General features: G+C 40.4%; 1 protein-coding gene across 1 annotated transcript; it reads right to left on the bottom strand.

Annotated features, from left to right (window-relative positions):
- Window positions 1–236: 236 nt before the first annotated feature.
- On the bottom strand, window positions 237–23,595 carry MPL (MPL proto-oncogene, thrombopoietin receptor). Its single transcript, XM_063297764.1, has 12 exons — window positions 23,099–23,595; window positions 15,356–15,485; window positions 14,944–15,125; window positions 10,283–10,437; window positions 9,997–10,153; window positions 7,738–7,867; window positions 6,649–6,806; window positions 6,304–6,446; window positions 3,420–3,576; window positions 3,195–3,282; window positions 3,004–3,097; window positions 237–2,463 (listed from the first exon to the last, which is right to left on the bottom strand). The coding sequence occupies exons 1-12, from the start codon at window positions 23,196–23,198 to the stop codon at window positions 2,044–2,046; spliced, it is 1,914 nt and encodes a 637-aa protein (XP_063153834.1). The 5' UTR covers window positions 23,199–23,595; the 3' UTR covers window positions 237–2,043.
- Between the last annotated feature and the right edge of the window lie 1,807 nt (window positions 23,596–25,402).

Here is a 25,402-nt window from a genome sequence, read left to right as displayed (position 1 = left end):
AATTTGACAAGAAGTCCTACAAGGCAGGTCAATTCTGCAATCCTTCAGATGTTGCTGAATTATCATTTCCAGGTGCTTCTGCTAGCAAGGTCAATATAGTAGGGAGAGATGCTGAAGATTGTAGTTCACCAACTACAGATGAACAAGGTGAATGTTGTCTGCTGTGTTACTTTTTAAAAAATCATTTCATTCTGAATAGTCTTGCAAAAATGCTCCATATTCTACTTGTGTGCTTTTCTTAATATGTTTAATACTTCACCTAATTTTGCAAAATGGATTTTCAATATTTCTGCAACTACTCCATTGGGGAAATTTGCTGTGCTTATCTACATTTGTTATTACACTAGATATAATTGCCATTCTTTTAATGTTTGGCCTCACAAAATATATTTATCTTTGAATATGGAATATACAAGGAAAATGGGAAGTACTTTTTGTACGTAGCCTCAGATCCCAGGTTCTTTTCCTTCGTTGCTCCAACCTGGTCTGTTGAGGACAGTACATTTATATTCAGTACAACATCTCAAACTCTCTAGCTGGCATTTGATTATAAAAGTGATATATACAGTGTCACCTTAAAATAGTAGCTGCTGTTGTATTTTCCCTATCAGAAGTATCTTGCTTCCCTCACCCATGTCAGGTGGCTGTGGTCATCCCATCCACTGCAACACTGATTCAGCTCTCCATCTGCTTCCTTCATTCAGAAATACCCTTTGCTCTGGACCCTTCCGTGAACTCTCTACCAGCAATAGACCTTAAGCAAGGCCATCTGAGGCCTTATATCAGTTGGATCCAAAGCACTTTTGAGGAGCCTGGGAATCAGTCCCATTAACTGCTGAATTGCAGCTCATGCAGTTAATTTGCTTGCTACAGGGACAGCATCAGAAGAGACGTAGCTCTTGCCCTGGCTACAGTAAGCCAACAGAATTTTTTCCTTTACTCTGTTTTGATTGCTGTCTTATTCTGTTAAATATTGGGTCATCATCCTTCTATTTTTAAAGCAAAATAGATTTTGAAAGTTGGTGAAACCTCTCTGGAGATGGTAAGAGGTGATTTTATGACACCAAATAGTTAATCAGTGCTGCATGAACACCTAAATTTGATCCTCATGAAAAAAAAAGTTCATTTAACTGCAGTGAACTATAGCAGCTGCATTATTCAAATAACATTACATTTGTGTTTACAAGCAGCCATGGCGATGCAAATATTAACAGTGAATCCTAATCTCTACAGGTCAGTAGTAACCTGTGCAATTTAAAATGAGTGAAACAGACAGATATGACCTTTGCAGTGACCCAACATAGAGTGATGCTTATTTCACAAATTACTGTTTGTATTTTTGTGCTGATCGTGGTATATTTACCATTCAGCATTGTTTCTGATTATGCTAAGCAGTTTTATTCCTGCAATTCTTTCAGCATTTGCTTAAAACATACTTTGCAAAAAGGTAGTTGATCCTATTTCTCCAAAATGGAGAAAGTATTTAAAAGAGCTTGTTTTATTTTAGGCTGTCATATAAAACACTGGGACATAGCTTTGTAAGAGTCACTTTGCATTTGGAAAGCTGCGGTTACCAGATGCAATGTGGGCATGCCTTGGAATAAAGTTCCACATTCAACTCCCCCTCATAGTCTAATGCCTGGGTGGGCAATCTGAGGCCACAGATCCTCAAATCCTTTTGCAGCAATCAGAGTTTCCTTTGACCACAACTACCAGAATTTGGCAGTATAATTTCCTGCCATTTTGAAATGAGAAACAGAAAAATTGTAGTGTAAGTCTTTTCCCCTTCAAACCAGGAAAAAAAAAATGGAATATAGGTCTAGCCACTTTGCATCATTGCCTTCCAAAAATTAAGGGCAGCTTTTGGCCATGAAAAATTGCCTGACTCTGCTCTAACAGTCAACTGGTAAAGTCAGTAGGTCCATAAGAGACTCAGGGAGTAGCAGCTAAATAGCTGCACTACAATTCAAAATTGTTTGTATTGTATTACATCCGTAGGACCTAATAATTTCTCATAGTGTTGTCCCCTAATGGCAGACACAATCAGCCCATTAGCAAATATGTCTGGTTTGAAATGTCAGTGACAGATGTGGCTTGGTCCTCAGAATTTTCCTCCCTTCTTTCTTCTTTAATCTCTGATGGTGCATTCCACAAGGCAAAGTGGATCACTGGCTCTGACATTATGTGTAGATCATGTTCCAAGGACTGTGGGAAAGCATTTCCATCATCATTTATGTCATCAAAGTATTCGTTTTCATGGTGGCTACCTTGGGGATTGTTAGAACCCAGCACCATGTAGTGCTGGTGGGAAGAAGGCTGGCTGCCCCATTCTGCCTGTTCTGCTGAAATCGTATCTAGAAGAGGGTCAAAGCTTGGTGTTTCCAGGGGTATCTCAGATAATACTTCCAACAAGCAAGTCAAAGGCACATCCTCCAACATTTTGTTGCAAAAGAAGGCATTTACCTAAAAGTTCAGAAAGAAACAATCAGAAATTCAGAAGGACCTCTGAATTATTCCATCCTTCCTTGACATTCACTGTATGGGAGTCTGTATGAAATAACAATGTAAAAGGCAACATAACAACAAATGAGCAGTGTACTCCAACTAGGAAGAGCTGAAAATCATGAACAGTTCCACCCAGGGTTTTAGCATGTAATCTGAACAAGGGAGGAGCGTGGGAGAGTTCTTGGCACAAGCTAACATTACATCATCTTATTTCCATACATAATACTGTCTTCACCATCACATACATCACAGTTCAAAACCGGAATGGAACTGAAAAGGTCTGCATCACTGAAAAGACAGAAGAGAAATGGCTTTGCTTATATTATTCCTGAAACCTGGAAAATAATGCCCACAGAATGATGCAACATTCCCACAAAAAGTATATTGGAAAGAGTTAAAAAGCACAGGAATGTTCTCCTTTTCTAGTAAAAAGATGACCTAATTCTGCTTCTACTGGCTTACTGCATTAGAATTAACATACTGAAAAGAATGCTTCACCTGCTGCTGCTGTTGCTTGCCATTATCCTTGAGGAATCCATCCAGGACACGGTGTAGGTCTGGAATGGGTGGCCAGAGCTTTTGTTTCACACTACTAGTAACAAAGAAACACAGATGATCTCAAAGGGATAACAACGCATATCCCAAGTGTGTTTTTTGTTCAATGGCTGAACTGCACAGAATTCAGTTACCTGTAATTGGAGAGGCAGGTGAAGCCCAGTCCCAGCACAAGTCCTGCACACAGTAAGAGTGCAATGGCCACAATCATAATCACCGAATCTAAAGCAGAAGCATACAGTGGTGAGTTTGTGACTCTTTTTTCCTGAGGGTCAGCAGTCTTTGTTTCATTTGCCAACTGTTTTCTCTGAACCATATCTAGCAACTTCTCCCCAGTAGCCGCCACTGATGTTGCTTACCTGTACCAGGTAGGACTTCAACGCACACTAATTCTGACCAAGCACTCCAGCCCCCACGGAACCTCTGTCCATCCGGCTGGGTACGCAGCTGAAGGCAGTAGCGATCCTGGGTGGCCAGATGAATTTCACTGGTGTTTGAATACTGCACCTGCAGAGTCTACACAGAAAATGGTCCCATCATGTCACTCTACTAATTAGACTCCTGGGTGTCATATCCCAAAACTACAGCATTGTCCTAGGTATTATTCTACTATCTAGGTCACAGCTGTGGAGCTGTTTTTCCTCTGGATGGGACATTCCTCATGCTTCATTTAATATAATACAAATTGTAGTAGTGTCCACTCATGAAAGTTATGGCATGTTTGAAAAATGAGAGGATTAATTGGAATTCTTAAGCCTTTTAAAGCCTCTTTTGTTTAAGTTGTTAAACACTTCTGGTTGCCTTAGTTGTACCTTGAGCCAAATACAAAAGTATGAGATGCATTTATCTCATTCTCTAGTAAAGGTTCAGTTTAGACATTATTGCTTGGGCCAGAAATACAGTAAGTTTTTCTATGCATTCCACAGACCAGTAGGTCAGCTTGTTTGGTCATATATATAACAGTGGTGAGTGTACATTTTAGGATCTCCTTAGGATCACAGTGTTTTTGATTACATGGTGCTTGTCCCTCTTCCCTTCTGCTACATTCCATAGATACGATCTGAATCTTGTAGGTCAACTAATTTGGCTGCTGTCCATTGCAGAAAACTCAGACCAAAAGATCCCTAAAGATGGCTCTCTCTTCTCTGCTTAAGGACTTATCTCCCATTCTAAGAAATTTCTCTACTACCGAACTAATCTTAGGTATGTCCATGCCATCATTTTGTACCACTTTATGATCAATTCTGGATCTTATTAAACTTGCACCATTTTATGGCTCCCTAAGTTGACTTGATTTGTTCTGGTGTATTGGAAATCACTGCAAAGCTGGTGTTTTCCTTTGAATTGCTGTGGTCCTGCAGACCTTACGAGTGGTCAGTTTCCCCATTCAAAGAAATACTTGCAAGACCCCCATTTTCCAGATCATGGGCAATTTCATTCTCTTTATCTCTCTCCCTCCCCATCACAGAGATTTGGTGTCCTGTTTCTGTAAGCACTGTTTAGATCTTACCAAGATGTAACTATGGTCACAGCTACAGTATTGAACAGAGTACTCAATTGAAAACTTAGCAACATGCTAGTATTTCACCTATATATTTCATAGGGTTTATAAAATGTAATAGAGGAATGGCTGCAAAACAGCTGAAAAACCTTTGTGAGAGTTCACTCAGGGACAGCTGTTGGGAGTGGGGGTTGTAAAAATGTCAAGATGGCAGCCATGACTACATGATTGTGCCCCCACCCCTTTTTATGTGTGTTGTGCATGCAGGATACATAAAAAGGAGATGAGGCTTCAATCACAGAGTTGCAGCCCTGATTGTGACTTTTTGGACCCTCCCCCAGGTGCCCTGATTTCACTTTTTTTTCATTTTTTCCTACCAATCTTCCCTTGAAAAACCTTTCCCTCATAGCAAAAAACTGTCAAAACCTTTCTGCAGTCCATTAGATAATTCCATAGAAATACATGTACTGAAAACATGTGGTTGTGAGGGAGTGACAGTAATTTCCTTTATTTATGAAATGGGGGTAAGGAGATTTATGTTAACCCCAATAGGCAGTACAGTATAAGGCTTGAATAATGTTTATTGTTTTCTTCGGTTGGCAGCTGGAAGAAAAGCACAGATTGGCTGATTGGTATTTTCCTTGAATTCTCTTCTTAAGGTTGGCAGACAAACACTATCGTGGGCCTGATTCCAGCTGCTTTCTGAGGAACTGGGGAGAAGAACTCTGGGGGTGTGAAACTGCCCTTGCTGTCCAGAAGCTTTTTTAAATCTTCAGTTGAAATCAACCTTCCTGTAATTTAAGGCTACAAGTAGTCCTTGCTTAATGACTGCCCTGTTTAGCAACTGTTCAGTTATGACAGCGCTGAAAAAACAACTTTGCAACCGGTCCTCACATGACTGTTGCGGCATCCCTACGGTCACATGATCAGGATTTTAGTGCTTCATACCCAGCGGGCATTTATGACCATTGCAGCATCCTATTGTCCCATGATCACCATTTGCGTGCTTCACAGGTGGCTTCCAACAAGCAGAGTTAATGGAAAAGCCAGCAGTAAAATTGCAATTCACAGTCATGTGATGATTTGCTTAACAACCATGGCAGAAATGAGGCTGTAAACCTGTCGCGGTCATGTGATGTCTTCCTTAATGACCACGTTGCTTAGCGATAGAGTTGCTGGTCCCAATTGTGGTCATTAAGCAAGGACTATCAGTAATAAATTTTGCGTTGCCCTCTGGGATAGCAGAAAATAAATGATTACTGTCTTTCTCTTTGGATATACTGTATGAAGAATGCTCTTATATCTCCACTCTATCTTCATTTCTCCAGCTAAACACTCTCATCTCCTTCAACCATTCTTTACACTGTGCTGATCATTTTTGTCGCTTACCTCTATATCCTTTTTGTGATATAAGAAGGATATAGAGGTCCCAGAATGGGACACAACATCCCAGATGATTCGTGCAGAATAAAATGAATTTAGGGTATCATATCTTATAACTTAGAAGTTATAGTTCTAAATTTGCAATACTGAAGCATTTATTTATTTCTTTATTTGCAACTACCTGGCACTGCTAATTGGATATCACAAGGATATCTCCTGGGAAAAAACACAGTACCAGGGACACTATCATAGACTTCTATTTATGCTCCAGAGTACTGACTTAGAGCAAAAGGCAGTTCCAGCATGGCTTTTTCTTAAGAAGCTGTCCTGCATCTATCCATCCTACACCAACATATTACCTTCCATTTCAAGGTGTCCTGCACAGTATACCGTATCTGATATACCATGTGCTCAGCTATCTCTTCCAGTGGGGAGACCCACTCCAGCCTTAGTATATCTCTGTCTACCGAAGCTTGCAGGATTCTTGGGGGAGCAGTGTGCACTATAACAGGAGAGAGGGAGAGAGAGGTGGCTGGTTAAGTCAGCTCAGCTTCTTGGAGAAGCAGAGGTCTGCTGCAGTATTAATAATATTACATCTCTCCTAGTGCTGCTGTTCTTTGATGCTGGACCATCTCAGAACAGCTCACTCGTTTGGGCTGAAAGCCCTGGTGGTGCTGAGGCCTAGCGATGTAGAAGATTCTTACCCACATCGTACAGTTTGAATGGCTCTTCAAAGTAGCTGACCTCTTGCTCACCCTGGCTGACAGTCACCAGGATAGAAAGGTAATTGGTGCTGCTGGGCTGGAAGGTGCATGTGCAGGAAACAGGGTCTTCCTTCTTACATTTATGCCAGACTTGCCCTCTGAAAATTAAAATGGAAAATAGTGTTGAATTGTCTGCTAGAACTACCTGAAGTTGCCTTTTAAACACAGTTTTTAAATTATCATCAACACTCACACTTTCCTTGACAGTTAGTATCCCCAAGTTTTGTTTAAACTTACCTTTCAATTTAGGGGATCTTGCTAATCATATTGGAATGAATATGATTAGTGAGATCCCTTAAATTGCAAAATTTTTTAAAAAGCACTGCTATCTATCATCTATTTTGTCTGTCTCCATCCATCTGTCCATCCATCCATCATCCCTGTTGCATAATAATTTTGAACAGCTGTCATCACTTTCTATTGATTGTCATAGGCCATTTGAAATATAGGCTCTGTGAAGAAGATGTACTATCTGGGCCAAGATATGGAAACGACAGATGAAGCTCACATGTTACAGTATAGCCTCCTCCTAAACTATGGCAATTTGAGACCTGGGATTTGGAAACTTAGTAAACATGAAAGAAGTTGTTGTGAGTGGCACAAAGTCAGTCACTGTCAAGCAACCAAGAAGCAGGACTGATTGATACCATTTTAAACTGTTGTACTAGGACTGGAGAAACTTAGGTTCAAATTACAACTCAGTTCTGAAACTCTCCCAGTTAAGCTTTGGCCAGTCTCTTCATCTCAGCCTAACCTATTTCCCAGGGTTGCTGCTGTTAAGAAGGTGGCTTAGATAGGGGAACTATCTATGCCACCTAAGCAATTTGAAAGTAGGATGGGATGTGCATTAACTAGCTAAAAGTTAGTAACCTTGTTTGTATCTTCCTCAATCCTACATATGGATGTGGAAACTGAAGGGGAGGAAAGGCTCTACTTGGGAGCTGTACCTGAAACAGGAGCAAAAACCCAAATTATGGGACAGGACAGGAAGGAGGGGACCTTGTACTGTTCACTTGCCCATCTAGTCACCTTGTACTGCTGCTGTTGCCTTCCATCCAGTACAAGAGGCTGTGAAGGGGGCCAGAACCAATGGGCTTCTTGTCCCACTGGCAGTGCAGTTGATGCAAGTCTGGAGTGAAGCAGTGCAGACCAATTACCTCTGTCCAGGAGAGAGAACAGAGTTAGAACCATTCGACAGCTGCTTTTTCAGTACTGTTCTGCGTCTCACATGCTATGTTCTTTGATATACAGTATATACAATGCATATCCTGCCTTTGTAGACAGTGGCCAACCCACAGTGGTATCTTCTAGAAATTCTATATAACTGAACTAAACTGCCCAAATCTCTCAACATTGTTCATATTGGGTGAGGCTGCTTGTGATTGTAGCTCAGGAACATCTGTACAGCTGTGGCTATTTATCCTAAGGCAGTCTTTGATGCTTTTCAGAACATTTATTGCATGTTCCAACTCCTTCCCCAAGTTGGATTTCTGACACTTGGAAACCTCTTTTCACAAATTTATTTTTTATTATAAAATGTGAAAAAAAACTTTAATAAGAAAAATAGTTATATTTAGATTTTTTTTTATTGCTGTGCCTTAGAAGCAAAGTTCGTTTTGGAAAGGAAAGGACCAACCTAGGAAGATGGAAGATTCCTAATGCCACCAGCCAAAAGGCATTGGGCAGCTTTTCTACTTTTTTCCTCACCTTTTTTTGGGGGGGGGAGGAGTCAGATGATGCAGAAGGAAAGCATAGATAAAAGTGAAAGATAATAAGGGGCTTCTCATAAAAATCCATAAATGAGGCATGACAAATTTAGAAGAATATACAGACAATGGGACATACACTGGGTCAGGGGAAGGGAATTAATTGTTAAATCAAAAGACCAATTAGTGCCTATAGCAGTGTTTCTCAACCTTGGCAGCTTGAAGATGGGTGGACTTCAACTCCCAGAATTCTCCAGCCAGCATGCTGGCTGGGGAATTTTGGAAATTGAACTCCACCCATCTTCAAGCTGCCTATAGAGTCAGGTTCAGCCCAAGCCAGAGCCAGTCTTCTATCCCATCACCATGTTTGGGGGAACATAAAACTTACTCAATTGCTCCATTTTGCCTACCTACCTCTTCAAGAAAAATAGCTGGAGAGAGAAAATGACTGAAAAAAATCACTGCCAGAATCTGGTGGCACAAAACATACTCTTAAACACTGATCAGCTGTGGTATCCAAACTACGCCAACTGCTGTCTGCTTGCCCTGGACAATGGAAAAGAGGTTGGTGATGTCATGAAGTCTGTTAAGTGCTCTCCTGGCACAAGAGCTCATGTGATACCAGTCATGTCCTTGGGAAGGCAGGCAATATTTCTGAACAAGTGCCTTTTGATTCAGTTAGCGTGATTGTGAGTTGCTAGAATCATTGAAAGGAAATTTGACTGAATTAATGACTGACTGGGTCAGGTATGTTATGCTAGCAGAGCTGGTAGAAGAAAATACCCCAAATTCTGAGCAGGGATGCAAATTTTGAGCAGGAAGACATGCAGAAGCGAATGGAAAGAAAAGGTAGTTAGTCCTTACGCCCTGGTTGATTTTGTCTTCCATATGCTCTCCAATACTTTTAATCATGCCCACACGCCTAACAGACTCCAGAACTGGAAGGTAAACATCCATACCTCTCTGTTTGTCCCTTTTTTATTTTATTTATTAAATTTATATTACCGCTCATCTCCCCCATTTCCATCATGCTAGCTAAGCAAATGCAGATCTGAGTACATCCTTGTGTCAGGATGATCAGTAGTTTCTGATCAGTAGTATGGATCCTGAAGGGAATGCAACATTTGCATTTCCAGAATTGCAAGTACCTTGATGCTGCATCTCCATGGGGTTATTGAATTACTTAATAGTAATGAGGAATGAGAGAGAAATATGTATTTCCAATTCAGTGTTTCATGGGACATGTGGTTTTACATATATGAAAGTACCTGCATGCCAGAAAAATGTGCAAGTAGCAGAAGTACAGATTCACAAGCATTACATGAATATTTTCATGCATAAACATGCCTCCTGTATAGAGAATTTTGATTTTATAGGGAGTCATAGAATCCATGCTAGCAACAATTTTATTTATTTTAAATTTTCATTGTGCAGTAATACTGATCCAGTATGATTATGCCAATTCTGGTTCCTGGGTGCCCTGCTTCCACAAAGAAGTGTTGCATCCTACCATGCTATTGCCCTACAAGTTTGCACCACTGAGAATTCCTGACAGCTGCTTCCTAGCCAACAGGCCACTCACCAGAAAGATGGGGTGTTTCTGCTATCACTGCTGGAGACCAGAGTCCCCAGATGCCATCAAGAGAGAGGCCATCAGGCTTGGTGCGGACTTGGATGTGGTACTGCTGCCCTGGGATCAGATTCTTGAGCTGGCACATGTAGCTGTTTTTCACTTCAATCTGTAATAAATTAGAACAGGACTATAACAGTTTCTTCAATTAGACCATTTTTACTTGGAAGTAATAGAGCAAAAATATCCTCTATCCCTTACTGTATACCAAAGCCATTTTCCCCTATATTAACCATACCCTGAACAGTGGCTGCATGGAATCCTGAGCACCATAAAGAACTTCATAAATCAAGAAGTCTGCATAGCCGATAGATGGAGGCACCCAATTTACAAGCAGTTGTTGTGCAATCCCAGGCCACTTAGCTGTTACATTTGTTGGGGGAGCAACGAGACCTTAAGAAAAAAAAAAAGCAAAACAAAACAAAAGTTAAAACTCTTGCTTATCTCTATGCTATTTGTGTGATGTCTGAACAGGAAAGAATGGCCCTTCTAGATTGAATAGGAGGTAATCTGATTGATATATTTAGCATTCTAATCTGCTAGAAGAGAAATTGGAACATCTGTCCCCAGTGTGGGGAAGATGGGCAGTCATAAAAATGTAATAAATGTAATACATGTAATAAATGTAATAAATAAATACATACATACATAAATACATAAATAAATAAATTGCACTTGTGCCTCCTTTAGAATTGATAGCTGAACTCTCTTACAAGACCTACTAATTTATTTATTTATTATCTCAATTTACTGTATATGGCCTCTCATCTCAAGTTCATTACTTGGGTGTTTAAAAATAATTAAATAATAATTATTTTTATTATAATATATTTTTATTATATAAATTGTTATAATTTAATTATCATTAAAAAAACAAAACAAAGAAACAACACACATGTAATCCACAGCCAGGGTAAAAACAAACTTACCATTAAAGATCAACACAACCATTGCATGAGCTTGCCCAGGTCCCCAGGCCTGGTGACAGAACCATGTGTTTAAGGCCTTGCAAAAAGCTGACAGGGTCAGGGCCAGTCTAATCTCTGGGGCATGATATTCCAAAAGTGGGTGCCATGACAGAAAATCTCTCTTCCCAGGGCCTGCCAGATGGCACTCCAGACCCTGGAGCGTTCCTCTTTTGCTGGACCTAATGGGACTTAGGATGGACCCAGGGACTTGTTGGGTAAAATGTCTGCTGATAAAGAAAATATTGATGGAAATGTAGTATACGGAGAAAAAATAGCAATACTGCCAATGTCAATGTATGAGCAAATATCTCCGCAACTTGCCCAAAGAAAGAAACTTGATTAATATCAAATATACAGTATGTTGTTTAGCGACACTTATAAAGAAAGAGCAGATGCCATCCACAATCCACCATTACTGGAAACCTACCCACAGCCTTCCTATTTGCAGCTTATATCCTTATTGTCTTGAAATTTGCATGTATGCTTATAATCAAATAAACCGTGTGACTAAATTATAATGAATCTCCAGCCTGTAGACCAGATGCACTGCTTTTGTCAAGCTTTTCCATCTGGCCTGCTAAGACTTAGGTAAAGCACCACTCCCATCCCTTTCTTCTCAGCACCAGATCACATCATGCACAAACAAGCACAGGACAATTTGGTAACACAAGAAAAAACTTGGTTTCTTCCTCCACTGCTAGATCATTGCTACTGGGAGTTCATGGAGGGGTAAGGTTTCAAGAGGAGAAAAGAGTCATTCATGACATATGCTGGTTCCTAGAAATACCCCAGAAGGCAATCAGGTAGTGGTTGCTATTTGACAAATAGTTCTAATTCCAACTGAACTAAGGATATTGAATCCAGTCCATAGGTTGGCAGCTCAGCAGTTCGAAACCTGAGAGCGTGAGCCACATGACGGAGTGAGCTCCTGTCAACTTGTCCCAGCTCCTGCTAACCTAGCAGTTGGAAAGCATGCAAATGCAAGTAGATAAATAGGTACCACTTCGGTAGGAAAAAAACGGACATGAAAGGAGCCCCATTGGGCGTCCCCCAGGCAACGGTGACATCACTGGCAAATCCTTTCAACACAGAAGTGCCTTGGTAGGTGCTTCTGACATGGGAAAAAAAAAAAAGCTCAACTGCCACTATTCTAGTCTTGGAACCATTTGCAAATTATACATGGTTCAAATCAGCAGAGGCTGCCAAACCAAGGATAGTTTTGGAGTTACGCTGTCACCATCAAAACATTTCTGCTATAGCTAAGAGATTCTGTGCCTCTGGGAGAGAGGGCTTTTCAAAGATTATGAGCAAACAACTGGGAGCTTTGTTTCCTACGAATATAAGCGTGTTCAGGATTTCAGATTGCAACGATAGAAAAAGGATTCATCCTTTCCTAGCCACCCCCAATTTCTGCTTTATTTCTGGCCCTCTCCTGCAGCAGTTACTTTAAACTTTTAAAGCACCCATTAAATCCAACAGTGCAGTAATGTGATATTTGTGCTTGGTCATTTACACAACATCTTGAACTGTACAATCACATTTTAAAGATGAAGGCCTTTTTTCTATCTTTCTCACAAACACATGCAACTTTAATGAAAACACTCACTTACATAGAAGTAAATATGTAATGGTGTCAGAGAAAAATAAAATTTGAAATCAATTGCTGGCAATAAAATTACCTCTTTCTCCCCTACAATTGTTTATCTGCAAATCACAAGATTCAATTTATGTTTAATTTATTTAATCCCCAACAGTGCAATTCTCCAAGTGCAATTCTTGTATCCATCACACACTCTCTCCTCCAGCAAAAGGCATTCATATTAAATTATTTAACAATGCAAATGGCCAATTTGGCTTTTAATGGAACAACAGCTTCCAGCAGAATGGACATTCTGATTATTACCTGTATGTGCCTTGCAATATAGCTGTAGGATTTGCAGTAAGCAGTACATAAGCATGTACACCAGCATGCATGCAGTCTGTCTGCTTTGCATCATGGTAATGGATAGTGCACTTGGAGACACCCCCCCCCTAAATGCATGATTCTTTGAAAAACAATATAGGCCATCTAGACTCAGATGTGTTTTATACGTACATCCTAAACAAACAGTGAAAATGTGTTTTTTTGTTCTGCATTTCCTTAACATAAGGACAAAACAGAAATAAAATTATTGCTGTTCTAAATGGAATAATGCAAAATCATAATTTTAAAGTTGCAGCAAATATTATTCTAAAAGCTGAACAATAGGAAATCCACGCAGAAGGCTAATAAACACATCATGGTGCACTTGTAACATGTCCCCTATCTGTCCACTCATGTTGGATTGCTTCCATGTGAGGTAGAAGCAGGGAACAGGGAACTGCAGAGGCAACAGGAATGTGAGAACTTGACTGTTATCAACAGCAAAGCTGCTTGATGGGACTCTCAGATCCCTGCTATATGGACAAGCTGAAAGGTAGGGAAAACAATTCTCAATAAGTCTGTAGAAAACTCGGTGCTACATGATGGGTATCAGTGCAGGAACATCTTTTAAAATTTATTTATGTATTTGTCAAATTTGTCACCACCCATCTCCACCCACCAGAGGGACTCTGGGCGGTTTACAACAATAATCGATAAAACAGTAATATACAATAAAGTTACTATATATAAAAATACAGTATCTAAAAAACAGTTACAGGTAAACAATATAGATAAAAATAAAATCCAAATGGCAGATGATAACTCAATCCTTGTATTCAACAAGCACTCTCAAACATGATGATAGGGGCTAACTTCTGGGTTGGGATGCTCTTGACTCCTGGACAGTAGGGAAAGTACTATTGTGTGAGCAGAGACAGAGTTGAAATGAAAATTCTCAAAACTGCTGGTGTCTTACTGAGTTCAGGCACGAAGCATATGAGTATAACGGCATTTGCTCACATTACCTTCCTCTTTGTCTCTGCCTTATCCCTACAGTTACATTTTAGAGTAAATGGCAACCTCTTCTCTGTATTTCACCAGCAAGAGTTATTAGGCTGTTGGGAATACTAGGGACAGGGCTTTCTTGGTGGTGGCTTCTCGGTTTTGGAACTCCTTTTCCCAGGGAGAAAAATGAAGCCTTGTTACTGCTTTTTTTAAAAAGAAAAGAAAAGAAAAACAAAGTAAAGTAAAGTCATTTGTATTGTACTTGAACTATTTTTAGTGATAGGAAGTGTTGTTTAATTTTTTTGTTTAAGTTATTGGTGGGTGAATGCACTGCTTTAGCCACATGCTGTCCTCCAACCCCTGTTTTGCATTTTCCAGAAAACCCATTAGATCATACTGCAGAAGTCTGTGGACAAACCACCAATTTTTGATAGTACTGTTTTCTACCTCTCTGTGCTACATAAGGGGCAAAATAGATGTGTTAAACCTTTGAAGGCTCAATGTGCCTATTTGAACTTAACCTCTTTCTCAGGTCTATTGCAAAAAGCAAAATACCCGGGTGAAAAGTTTTACCCTCTCTTCTGGGGACGTCAGTAGCATCAGACACACCCCTTGGAAACTGATAACTGTATGCCCTGAAAGATGGCTTGAAATAAATACCCGCATATTGTTTATGCCATGAAATGTTATGAATAAATAAATAAATAAAAAGTCCACAACTGTCCATTATTAACTTTGAACAAGAATCTTACCTGTCAGTGCCAAATTAAACATAGAGTTAATTAAGTTTGACTAAATTCATAAATCAAGTATCTGTGTGATTCACAGATTCATTCCAGCAATCACTGAAATTATAACATGGAAATCATATTTGTACATAACTTGGCTAAAATTGTTGCGTCAATACAGGTCATAGTATCAATGTGTTTTAGGATGCTGGACAGCCCTAGAGTGACCAAAATGGGCTTTACCCAATCTTCATCTCTTTCCCTGCTTCACATTTTGTATATGGAAGAAACTTACCAACAGTGTTCACTCTGAGATACTGTGAGAATATGCTGTGATTACTAACAATACCCAACACTTCAACATTGAGTTCAATAAAGAGCTGAATGCCATAATGGTCTTCAGGAAAGATGCAGGTGTGGCGCCAACCTCCATCTGTATTTTTCATGGAGATTAGAGCACATTCTCTGCTTTTGTCTCTGCAGGAGTGAAATAGAATAGTTAGGATTGCAGTACTTTCCCACAGTAATTTAATCTTGTTCTGAAGTGGCAAAAGTGACTTTCAACCATCCCTTTCCCTCTACAGACCACCATCATTTCCCAGACTTCAAAGTAATTTGCTCAGAAACTGCAACTAGGTTTATAATTGCTTGGCTAAACCCTTCTACTCAGACAACTTGGCCAGTCTATGTGAAGAATAACCTCCTACCCTTCATATGTGTAGAAGAATCGATATGCTCCTTTCACATGTGCTGGTTCATCCCAGAAACAGGTGAGATCCTCAAAGGTCCGGGAAAAGCAGAAGACATCTTGAGCTGTTTTGGCCAGTAGAATAGCTTCTGTATGGGGAAAGTTTTTTTTAAAAAAGGGGGAAAAGAAACAAAAAATGGTTTGAGTTCTCAGTAGTGTTTTAGTTGAAAAGAACAAGAGCTATAACACCAAATATATCCAGGCTATTCTTGACTATGAGATGGCAGGAAGCAAGTGGCAAATGGAACTGTATTAGTCAAGATTATGACATCCTTGACAAAATGTTCTATTGGGAGCATGCTGCTATTTTTCAAGAGATCAAGCAGCTTAAAATGGGAGTTGTAGACTCTGTGCATAATGCTAAGCCAATCTTTTAAAACCATGGTTTGTTAAACAAGCCCGAAGCCCTGGTTCACACGTAAACACAAAGTGTGTTCACCCATCCAATTAAACTTATGCAAGCAAACCACATTATGATTTAGCAGGATTTGTGAATACAGTATTATAACAGTGTTCAGGCCTATTTGCACAGGGGAAGGGAATGAGTTTCAGGAAAGGAAACATTACTCTTTCTCTTTTCCATTCCTCTGAGGCTTTCTGCATTTGTGTGAAGAGAAGTGAAAACCCTTCTCTAGTGCTGCAATCAGCAGGACACACAAAATTAGGTATAATGGATGAATAGATTAATGGATTATAAGAGAGTAGAGAGTTTCAGAGCACTTTCTATCCCCTCCAAGATTCTTACTTAGGTGAACATTCCCTTCCTCTTTCCTACAACAGTAATTCTTTTTTGTTTTTGGTCTCTAATAATTGCTTTCAGGATAGAAAAAGTTATTGATGCTTTGAACTTTGGTGTTGGAGAAGACTGCTGAGAATACCATGGACAGCCAAGAAAACAAATGGATCATCAACCCAGAGTTCTCACTTGAGGCACAAATGACCAGGCTCAAATTATTCTACTTCAGACACATTACATGAAGACCTCGCTCTCTGGAAAAGGCCCTAATGCTGGGAAAGGTGGAAGAAAAGAGTAGAATGACCAGCAGCAAGGTAGATGGACTGAGTTACAAAGACAATGGATGCAAAGTTGGCAGACCTGTAGGACCAGGTTGGGGACAGATCATCCGGGAGAAAATCTATGTGGTTGCTAAGTGATAGCACATAACCAATCATCACATTTTATCAATCTACTTGAATGAAAAAAAATGTTTAAACGCTAAGACCTATGGGAAAGGTGGAAGGAAAGAGAAGATGACGACTAGCAGCAAGTTGGATGGACTCAGTTACAGTGATGGTGGGTGCACCGTTGGATGACCTGAAGGACCAGGTTAAGGACAGATCGTCATGAAGAAAATCTATCTGTATGGTCACTAAGAGTCAACACTGACCTGATGGCATGTAATCAAAAAACAAACAAACAAAAACAGTTGCTTTTTGGATTTTTCAAAGCAATTACTTTTTGCTTAATTTACAATCTCACATAAAATTATGTGCTTAAAATGTCCTGTAGTATCTGAAGATCACTGCTTTTTTTAGTATCCCATTTTCCTTACAAACTGATTTGAACTCAATCCTTCTGGTTTGTACATAAAGGGAATGAAAAAACAGTAAATTGTATAGGAATATTCTAATCTGATAAAATATATGCTGATCACTTCTAATGATATTACTTTTCATGTTTGTTAGTAGGGAAATGGAAAAGAAATGGTTGAAATCAAAAGATGTAACTTTTGTCACATCAGATCAGATGAAACTCTGATTAATGTAACTGAAAGCTTCAAGCACTTTTCTCAGTTAATGAATGTCAGAGGTACCTGTAGGGATTTTAAAAAGCCAACATGGAAGCCATGTGATCAAAGCCCCATCCCTTTTTGACATGTGTCACAACTTACATAAAAAGGGTGAAGTTTTGGACAGACTCAGTTACAGTAGCGATTAATGCACCGTTGGAAGAACTGAAGAACTAGGTTAGGAACAGGTCATCATCATGTAGTTGCCAAGAGTCAACAATGACTTGATGGCATGTAATCAGCATCATAATCACCCACAAACTGAAGCCATTAGTGTTCAGCTAGGACCACTGAATGGAGCAGAGCTTAACACAGTGGAGAAGCTGCGCATAGAGAAAGAATATTATCTTAAATAGCTTTAATGAGCACGCCAGAGAAACACAGGTTATTGATCTTACACACTCAGCCCTCCCAAGCATAAAGAATCACATGCTTAGACAAAGTAGGTTTAAAAGTAAAGAGTCTTACTGATTTTATTCTTGGTTTAGTTACATCCATCTTTGATGGAAAAATGAGGATTCTTTGTTTCTTCTGTTCCCTAAACTTAATGAACTCTTACCTCTAACCCTCATAGCTGCGTGCAGAAAATGGGAAAACTCCTTTTGATTCTTAGCCCCACCGCATGGCCCAAGATGGAGGGAGAGGAGCTACATGCCTCATGCTTCTCTCTCGGTGGTGGTGAAGGAGGAAGAGAGGGAGAGGAAGTGGCAACAAACTGCTTCCTTGCACATAGAGAATTGCATCAACTCATCTATATACTAATGAGGCATGCTGATTTGTTAACACCTCCAACACAAACAACCTGGTGTCAAGCACAGCATCTGAGCATTATGCCGTTATACTTTCTACCTTCAGCTACCTTCCCCTGCTTTCATATTAAGTGCTCAGAAAACATCATAATACTGGTACTCAGCCTGGACAGGACTGATAACTGCTTTACTCATCTTAGAGTTTGGCTATATTCTTTTAAACAGGGTTTCTCAACCAGGGTTCCATGGAACTCTAGGCTTCCACGAGAGGTCACTAGGGGGTCCCTGGGAGATCACAATTTATTTAAAAAAATATTTCAAATTTGGGCAACTTCACATTAAAGAGGTAAGTCTCATTCTTTATTTTTAGTCTAAGAACACTGTTAATGCATATATACAGGCCTACACATCAAACAAATATAATAATTTTGTAACTTCTGGCCTATATTTGAGCTTGAATGTGCAGGGGTTCCTCGAGGCCTGAAAAATATTTCAAGGGTTCCTCCAGGGTCAAAAGGTTGAGAAAGGCTGTTATAAAGGGAAAGATAATAAAGGTGGCATTCAACAATGTTAAAAATGTTAAGAGCAGGTGGCAGCATCAGGAAAATACATGAATTTTGCACTTTCTGGTGATGGTAGTGAAATGGCATATATTAGCATCACTTTCTTTTTGTGGTTATAAATCTGTGCTTTGTATGATTTTAATTTCTCTTGACCACTTGTCCAGTTATGTTTATTAATGCCAATAAAGCTAAGTGCCATTGGTCTTCTTGCTCTCTTTTTCAGGTAGAAATCTATACTGGATAAACAATTATGAGGATGATCTGAGAGAACATGAGATAGAGGACCTGTTTATTAGGTTGTCCCTCATGGTTTTTGTGGCGGAGGCGTGGGAGAGCCCTTTTTCACAAACAAAACATTCTAAAATAACCATGTGGTTTTGTGATAAGCATTTGCTGAGGGCTTGGGGAGGAAAGCTTCCTGCTTTAGGGAGATAGCGCTCCCCAGTAAGTGGGGAGGAAACAAGAGGATTAACTACATATTACATGCAAATGTACACAACAAGACCATTCTGTTTTGAAAACGGAAAAGCAGCCTTAGAAAGCAGAGAAGAGAGTTGTGTGACTCCTTTCTCACTAACAAGGCTGCCTGAAGACATTTGGCTGCCTGAGTTGAAAGACGATCTCTCTCCTCCACCCTCCCACTTCACCTACAGACTGGGAGTGTGATCATATGTTGGCATGGATGATGAGACAGCATTCTCTTCTCCTAATCTCTCTTACTGTCATGTTCACCGTTCCGATGTTACCGTTACATCGTAACGTTTCGCATGTCATTTGGCTGATGCGTGTTTCGTCTGGGAGGGGAGGAGGATTCCATCTCGTGGGATTGTTATATGTTAGCAGCTGGATTGGAATGTGTTTGGGTTATCTCGTGTGTTCAAGGTTCCTTTCCCAGGACATCAGCAGAAACGGTTACCAGCACCTGGGGGGGGGAGTTTGCAACGGCAGGGCGGGGGGAGGGATTATGTTTGAGCCGAGGGTTTTTAGTTTGTATTTGGTGCGCTTTTACTCATTCTCAGCTTTCTCTGTATTTGCATACTATTCTTTAATAAATCAGATATCATTAAGTTCCTGCTTGTGAGTCTGAGTCTATTAGGGTAGGCAATCCTTACACTTACATCTGAGGACAGGGGATTGATTTAGGAAGACTAGGAGAGGCAGAGAAAGGTAGGGCAGCTAGGAATCTGGCACAGCTGCCCTTCCCAAATAAGGGATCATCAGTTTTTTGACAGCAGGGCTTGTTCCCACCCTAAGCTTTAATATATTTCATTACCTATAACAAAAAGCAGGTCACACATACCAAGTTGTACTCAAGCTGTTTTGCAAAATCTAGATCTAGTTTGCAGACACAGCAATAGATGTGTAAATATTTCTTTTGTCAGCATTTTTTATAGGTTGTTGTTTATTCGTTTAGTCGCTTCCGACTCTTCGTGACTTCATGGACCAGCCCATGCCAGAGCTTCCTGTTGGTCGTCAACACCCCCAGCTCCCCCAGGGACGAGTCCGTCACCTCTAGAATATCATCCATCCATCTTGCCCTTGGTCGGCCCCTCTTCCTTTTGCCTTCCACTCTCCCTAGCATCAACATCTTCTCCAGGGTGTCCTGTCTTCTCATGATGTGGCCAAAGTATTTCAGTTTTGCCTTTAATATCATTCCCTCAAGTGAGCAGTCTGGCTTTATTTCCTGGAGGATGGACTGGTTGGATCTTCTTGCAGTCCAAGGCACTCTCAGAATTTTCCTCCAACACCACAGTTCAAAAGCATCGATCTTCCTTCGCTCAGCCTTCCTTATGGTCCAGCTCTCGCAGCCATATGTTACTACGGGGAACACCATTGCTTTAACTATGCAGGCCTTTGTTGTCAGTGTGATGTCTCTGCTCTTCACTATTTTATCGAGATTTGTCATTGCTCTTCTCCCAAGGATTAAGCGTCTTCTGATTTCCTGACTGCAGTCAGCATCTGCAGTAATCTTTGCACCTAGGAATACAAAGTCTTTCACTGCTTCTACATGTTCTCCCTCTATTTGCCAGTTATCAATCAAGCTGGTTGCCATAATCTTGGTTTTTTTGAGGTTTAGCTGCAAACCAGCTTTTGCACTTTCTTCTTTAATCTTCATCATAAGGCTCCTCAGTTCCTCTTCACTTTCAGCCATCAAAGTGGTATCATCTGCATATCTGAGATTGTTAATGTTTCTTCCAGAGATTTTAACTCCAGCCTTGGATTCCTCAAGGCCAGCTTGTCGCATGATGTGTTCTGCATACAAGTTGAATAGGTAGGGTGAGAGTATACAGCCCTGCCATACTCCTTTTCCAATCTTAAACCAGTCCGTTGTTCTGTGGTCTGTTCTTACTGTTGCTACTTGGTCGTTATACAGATTCTTCAGGAGGCATACAAGATGACTTGGTATCCCCATACCACTAAGAACTTGCCACAATTTGTTATGGTCCACACAGTCAAAGGCTTTAGAATAGTCAATAAAACAGAAATAGATGTTTTTCTGAAACTCCCTGGCTTTTTCCATTATCCAGCAGATATTGGCAATTTGGTCTCTAGTTCCTCTGCCTTTTCTAAACCCAGCTTGTACATCTGGCAATTCTCGCTCCATGAACTGCTGAAGTCTACCTTGCAGGATCTTGAGCATTACCTTACTGGCATGTGATTTTTTTATAGGAGCAACTTGCAAATTTTTAAAATAAGGAAGTGGATTTAAAGATAAAGATGGAACACAAAAGAAACATCTTTAGTTGTTTCAGAGTAGACATGTGAAATGGCTGTGGTATATCCTAAAGAGTATCTGCATTTGATTCCAATATCAAACAATTAAGATTATGATGATGGACATATGTGTTTTCATATTCCAGACACTCTAAAAACACTTTGGTCAATGGGTTGTAACAGAAATATCAGCCATTAGTTCCAAGTTACATTGTCCTGTCCCATATCTTTATCCTAACAAACACTCAGATTTTCCTATGGACTAAAGAACGAGACCCTTGTGGTATTTGTAAGGAGGGGCTCCTGAAGTTGATTTCTCCTGCTCAGTGTCCAACTCCTATTACCTATGAAGCACTTTCCCTAAATTTGGGCCACAGCTAGACAAATGTGTCAGTTCACTTAAGTGCAGAAGGGAACAATTCAAGAGCCTGAAATGCTGCCTCTATAGACACCAAGACATAACCTTTTGGTGTTCACAGTATTCACTGGGACTTTGTTTCCCTTCTGAGCAACTGCCCTGGTGACTTTTCCTTCCAGCATCACTTCTTTTGAACTTTATCGTAGTCATTCAAAAACTGTGTTATTAACATAAGGCGATCACAGTGATAAATGGCCCATTAGATTTGTCTGTCAATGAAAGCAGCTAATTCAGGGAGATAGCCAGTGCTTCCTGTGTTGCATCACTATCTCTCAAAATGGAAGGAGGACATGTTGATGAGGCCATAAAATTGGAAGGAGAGCTAAACTGCATAACATGGTGCAGTTTTGTTTTTAGTTCTCCCACATTGTTGAAAGGGTATAGAGATCTCTCTTCACCATATGCAATCAGGTTTGTGAAAAGTGGGAGTACGCCTAAGTTCCTTTTACAATTGATGGACTGGCTTATCCAGAAAAGTCCTCCCAAATAGATTTCCTAGTTTTGGGTTCTTCTTTATGTAGAAAGAACATCTCACTATGCAAGTGCTTAATGTTATACAATGCAAATGGAATTAGTCATTTGATAAAGGACATGAAAGAAATTAAAAGGACATATATCCTCAGAATGAAAGGTTGAGGAAAAACTATTTCAGCTGATTTTATAAAGTTAGGAAAAATGGAAGAGTCCACCACCCAGTTGGGCTTAACTGAAATAAAGGCAACCAGGGAAAAAAATTTGAATCAGGAGAACATGAAGAGGACAGTAATCCTTTCTTCAAATATCATGCAGATTTTCAAATATTCCAGAATACTTCTTCAGATAAATTAGTTTAGACAAAGTTTTGTGATGGTATCTTGTTGAGCTTAGAACTGTCCACAAAGGAGTTGGGATGATGAAACAACATTTCTGAAAATGTTACTTAGATCTGTTTCCAGACTTAGTGAAAGGTAGAAGTTCCTTGATGAGTGGGAAAAACTAGAGAGAACTTGAGTCACCATCCAGCTTAATAAAGAATTCTGGAGAGTTTGAAAACTTGCTTTTTCAGTTCCAAAATTGCTTTATTTCATTATAGAGTTCTTGACCATACTATCAGTAGCACATTTACTAATGTCAAGCTTAGGTGTTTTGAGGAATTCCTAATAATGGCATAGCAAGGAGAAATATGTGAAGAGCAGCTTCTTTCATCATGTATGTGTGACGTTCAACAAGCATGAGCAGTCATATTGCTAGACATTTATGTTACCCATCAGAGTTATGTCCAGGAATTAACAATGTCAAATAAACTGACTGAGACTTCCAGAAATCTTAACTTCATACAGTTTCCCTCTTCCCAGATACTACAGCCCAATGGTTATTCACCCACCTGGTTGTACTATATTTACATTTAGATTTGCAGAACCCCAGAAAATCAGCAAAAATCACACTCTCCTCCCAGACAAAAGGAAGTGTAACAATGTTTACTCTTACCTTCATCTGTGACAAGGACAAAATGGAGCATACGTAAAATGGTGAGCAGCAGCATTGCAAGGAAAGGAAGTGGTGTCATTGAGCACAAATAGACTGCCATTCTAACAGGTGATGCAACTTTTTAAGCATCTAAACTGCTGCTGCTGAGTATGATCACATAACCCGGTTAGAGGTTATGGACATCTGAATGCACAGGAGGTCTGGATACTTGCTGGGCATGGTGGGAGCAGTAACTGCTTGATCTGATGTTCCAGTTAAGGTGGCTGAGCTCCAAAACTCTGAACCTCTGCTGTTGGACCTCCGTAGCGGAAATGTATCTGCAGAGCGTCAGCCCAGCTGCTTAGAGGAAACTTTGGTAAAAGCCTTCTCCAGTTCCAGTCCTCCACCACTTCCCCAGCCCCAAACCACCATGCCATGGTCTGCAAGAGGGGAAGCCCTGCCTAGAGGCTGTTGCTATCAGATAGGGTGAATGTCCTGCCCTTGTGGTAGTGCCTTGGAGGATAGATCCTTAGACAGGAAATAAACATCCTCTGGTCCTGCATGGGATAGCCTGAGGGCAGGCAAGGGTGGGCAGTGCTCTTGAAATAGAAACAATCCATATTGGCTAGCAATCCTCATTAGTGAAGGGGGACACTCTTTCCCCACTACCTAGTGCACTGTTCAGAATATTTAAGGGTGGGGAGCAATGTGATAGCATCATATGGACAAGCAAGAGCCAGGGTTACTGGAAAACTGAGAGAAAAGGGTTGACTGGCATTGACTGCCATCTTCAGGCTTCATGCTCCATATTTTCCTGTAGCTCAAGCACCCTCCCTCCTTCTGACTTTAAAGGGGGGAGGATGACTGACAGAGGGGGAATGCAGTGCTTCCATTGATGGGAGCTGAACCACCCCTTTCAGGATTTTAGCAATACTTTTACACACTGTGCTTTATAGCTTCCTGAGATATGCTATTTGCTTTACAAGTCTCATGCTTCTCAAATTCAATCCTTTGAGTTTGCACCAAGATCCTTGAGTATCTCTACAGGTGCAGAGTGCAAACCACGTGAGACTGAGTTTGACTTATCCTTGCTTTTCTGAGACTGAAAAATTGATTTCTGTTGAATTACCATCATTTAGAAACTACAACTTTTGTTTCTGGTGGCTGCAATTTTGCCTACTGAGCATTTTGATAGAGGTGTACCTTATGTTCCATTACAAATTAAGAGAAAAGATTGCAAATGTTCGCTTGATATTGGAGGTTCTTGTTCTTTACTGGCTGTGCACCCAGGGGAAACCAATTTTATATTACAAGGATTAAAAAGGAGTTGATGTTGAAGAAACCTGTGCATTAACAACAACTATTAGAAACCTGTGCGTTAACACAACTATTGGTCCATTTTTTTTTAAGCCTGCCTTTCTTTACCTGACAAATTTGTAAACTGGGGGCCACAATTAAATGTAGTCCGTGAAGCCAATTCAGCGGCCTGCTAGAACCACTGAAATGGAGGAGAGTTTATAACACAGCTTAGAAGCTGGCACAGAAAAAGAAAATTATCTTAGATAGCTTCAGTGAGCATGCCAGAGAAACACAGGTTATTGCTCTTACACATTCAGCCCTCCCAAGCATAAAGAATCACATGCTTAGACACATTAGGTTAAGAAGTAAAAAGAAGCTTACTGACTTTATTCATTGTTGCTTCTGCTACATCCATCTTGGTGGCAAAAGGTGAAGTTCCTTTGTTCTTCTTTTCTTTCTAATTACATAGTTTGCCCTAGACTCTCAGCCCTACAGCTGCCAAGAGGTGTGTGAAAGAAAGGGGCAGAATCCCTCATCAAGGCCCAAGCACATGGACCTGATAAAGAGAGCAGCATCCATGCTCCCTCCCCCTGGGTGGACAGGAGAAAAAGAGAGGGAAAGAGGAAGTGGGAGTGGCAACAAACAGCTTCCTCTGAGTTGCATTGTGGGGCAACTTACATGTTAATGAGGCATGCTGTAAGGGTTGCCTATTCTAACAGACTTAGTCTCACAAGCAGGTGCTTAAGGAAAACTGGTTTATTGAAAGAATAGTGTGCAAATACAAAGAAAGCTGGGAATGAGCAAAAGCGCGCCAAATACAAACTAAAAACCCTCGCTTCAAACCCGATCCCACCCTAGCTCCCACTTAGCAACCACCCCCTCCCAGGTGTTGGCAACCATCACACATCGGCCTGAGAAAGTAACCTTGAACACATGCAATAACCCAAACATACATTCCTCAGTTACAGTAAGGAGATTACAGCCTTTCTCGGTAGAGAAGGAGATTTCCTGGATGACTTTCCCGGC

The sequence above is a fragment of the Candoia aspera genome, chromosome 3 (assembly GCF_035149785.1).
Source record: "Candoia aspera isolate rCanAsp1 chromosome 3, rCanAsp1.hap2, whole genome shotgun sequence".
Taxonomy (NCBI): domain Eukaryota; kingdom Metazoa; phylum Chordata; class Lepidosauria; order Squamata; family Boidae; genus Candoia; species Candoia aspera.
Note: the sequence above shows the minus strand (reverse complement) of the source record. Positions and strands in the feature narration are given on the sequence as shown.

Coding starts and splice junctions, on each gene's coding strand:
- MPL (XM_063297764.1), bottom strand. CDS start 23,198: ATGGCAGTCTATTTGTGCTCAATGACACCACTTCCTTTCCTTGCAATG. Junction 15,486..23,098: donor TGTCCTTGTCACAGATGAAG/GTAAGAGTAAAC, acceptor TTCCCCATACAG/AAGCTATTCTACTGGCCAAA. Junction 15,126..15,355: donor TTCTTCTACACATATGAAGG/GTAGGAGGTTAT, acceptor TCACTCCTGCAG/AGACAAAAGCAGAGAATGTG.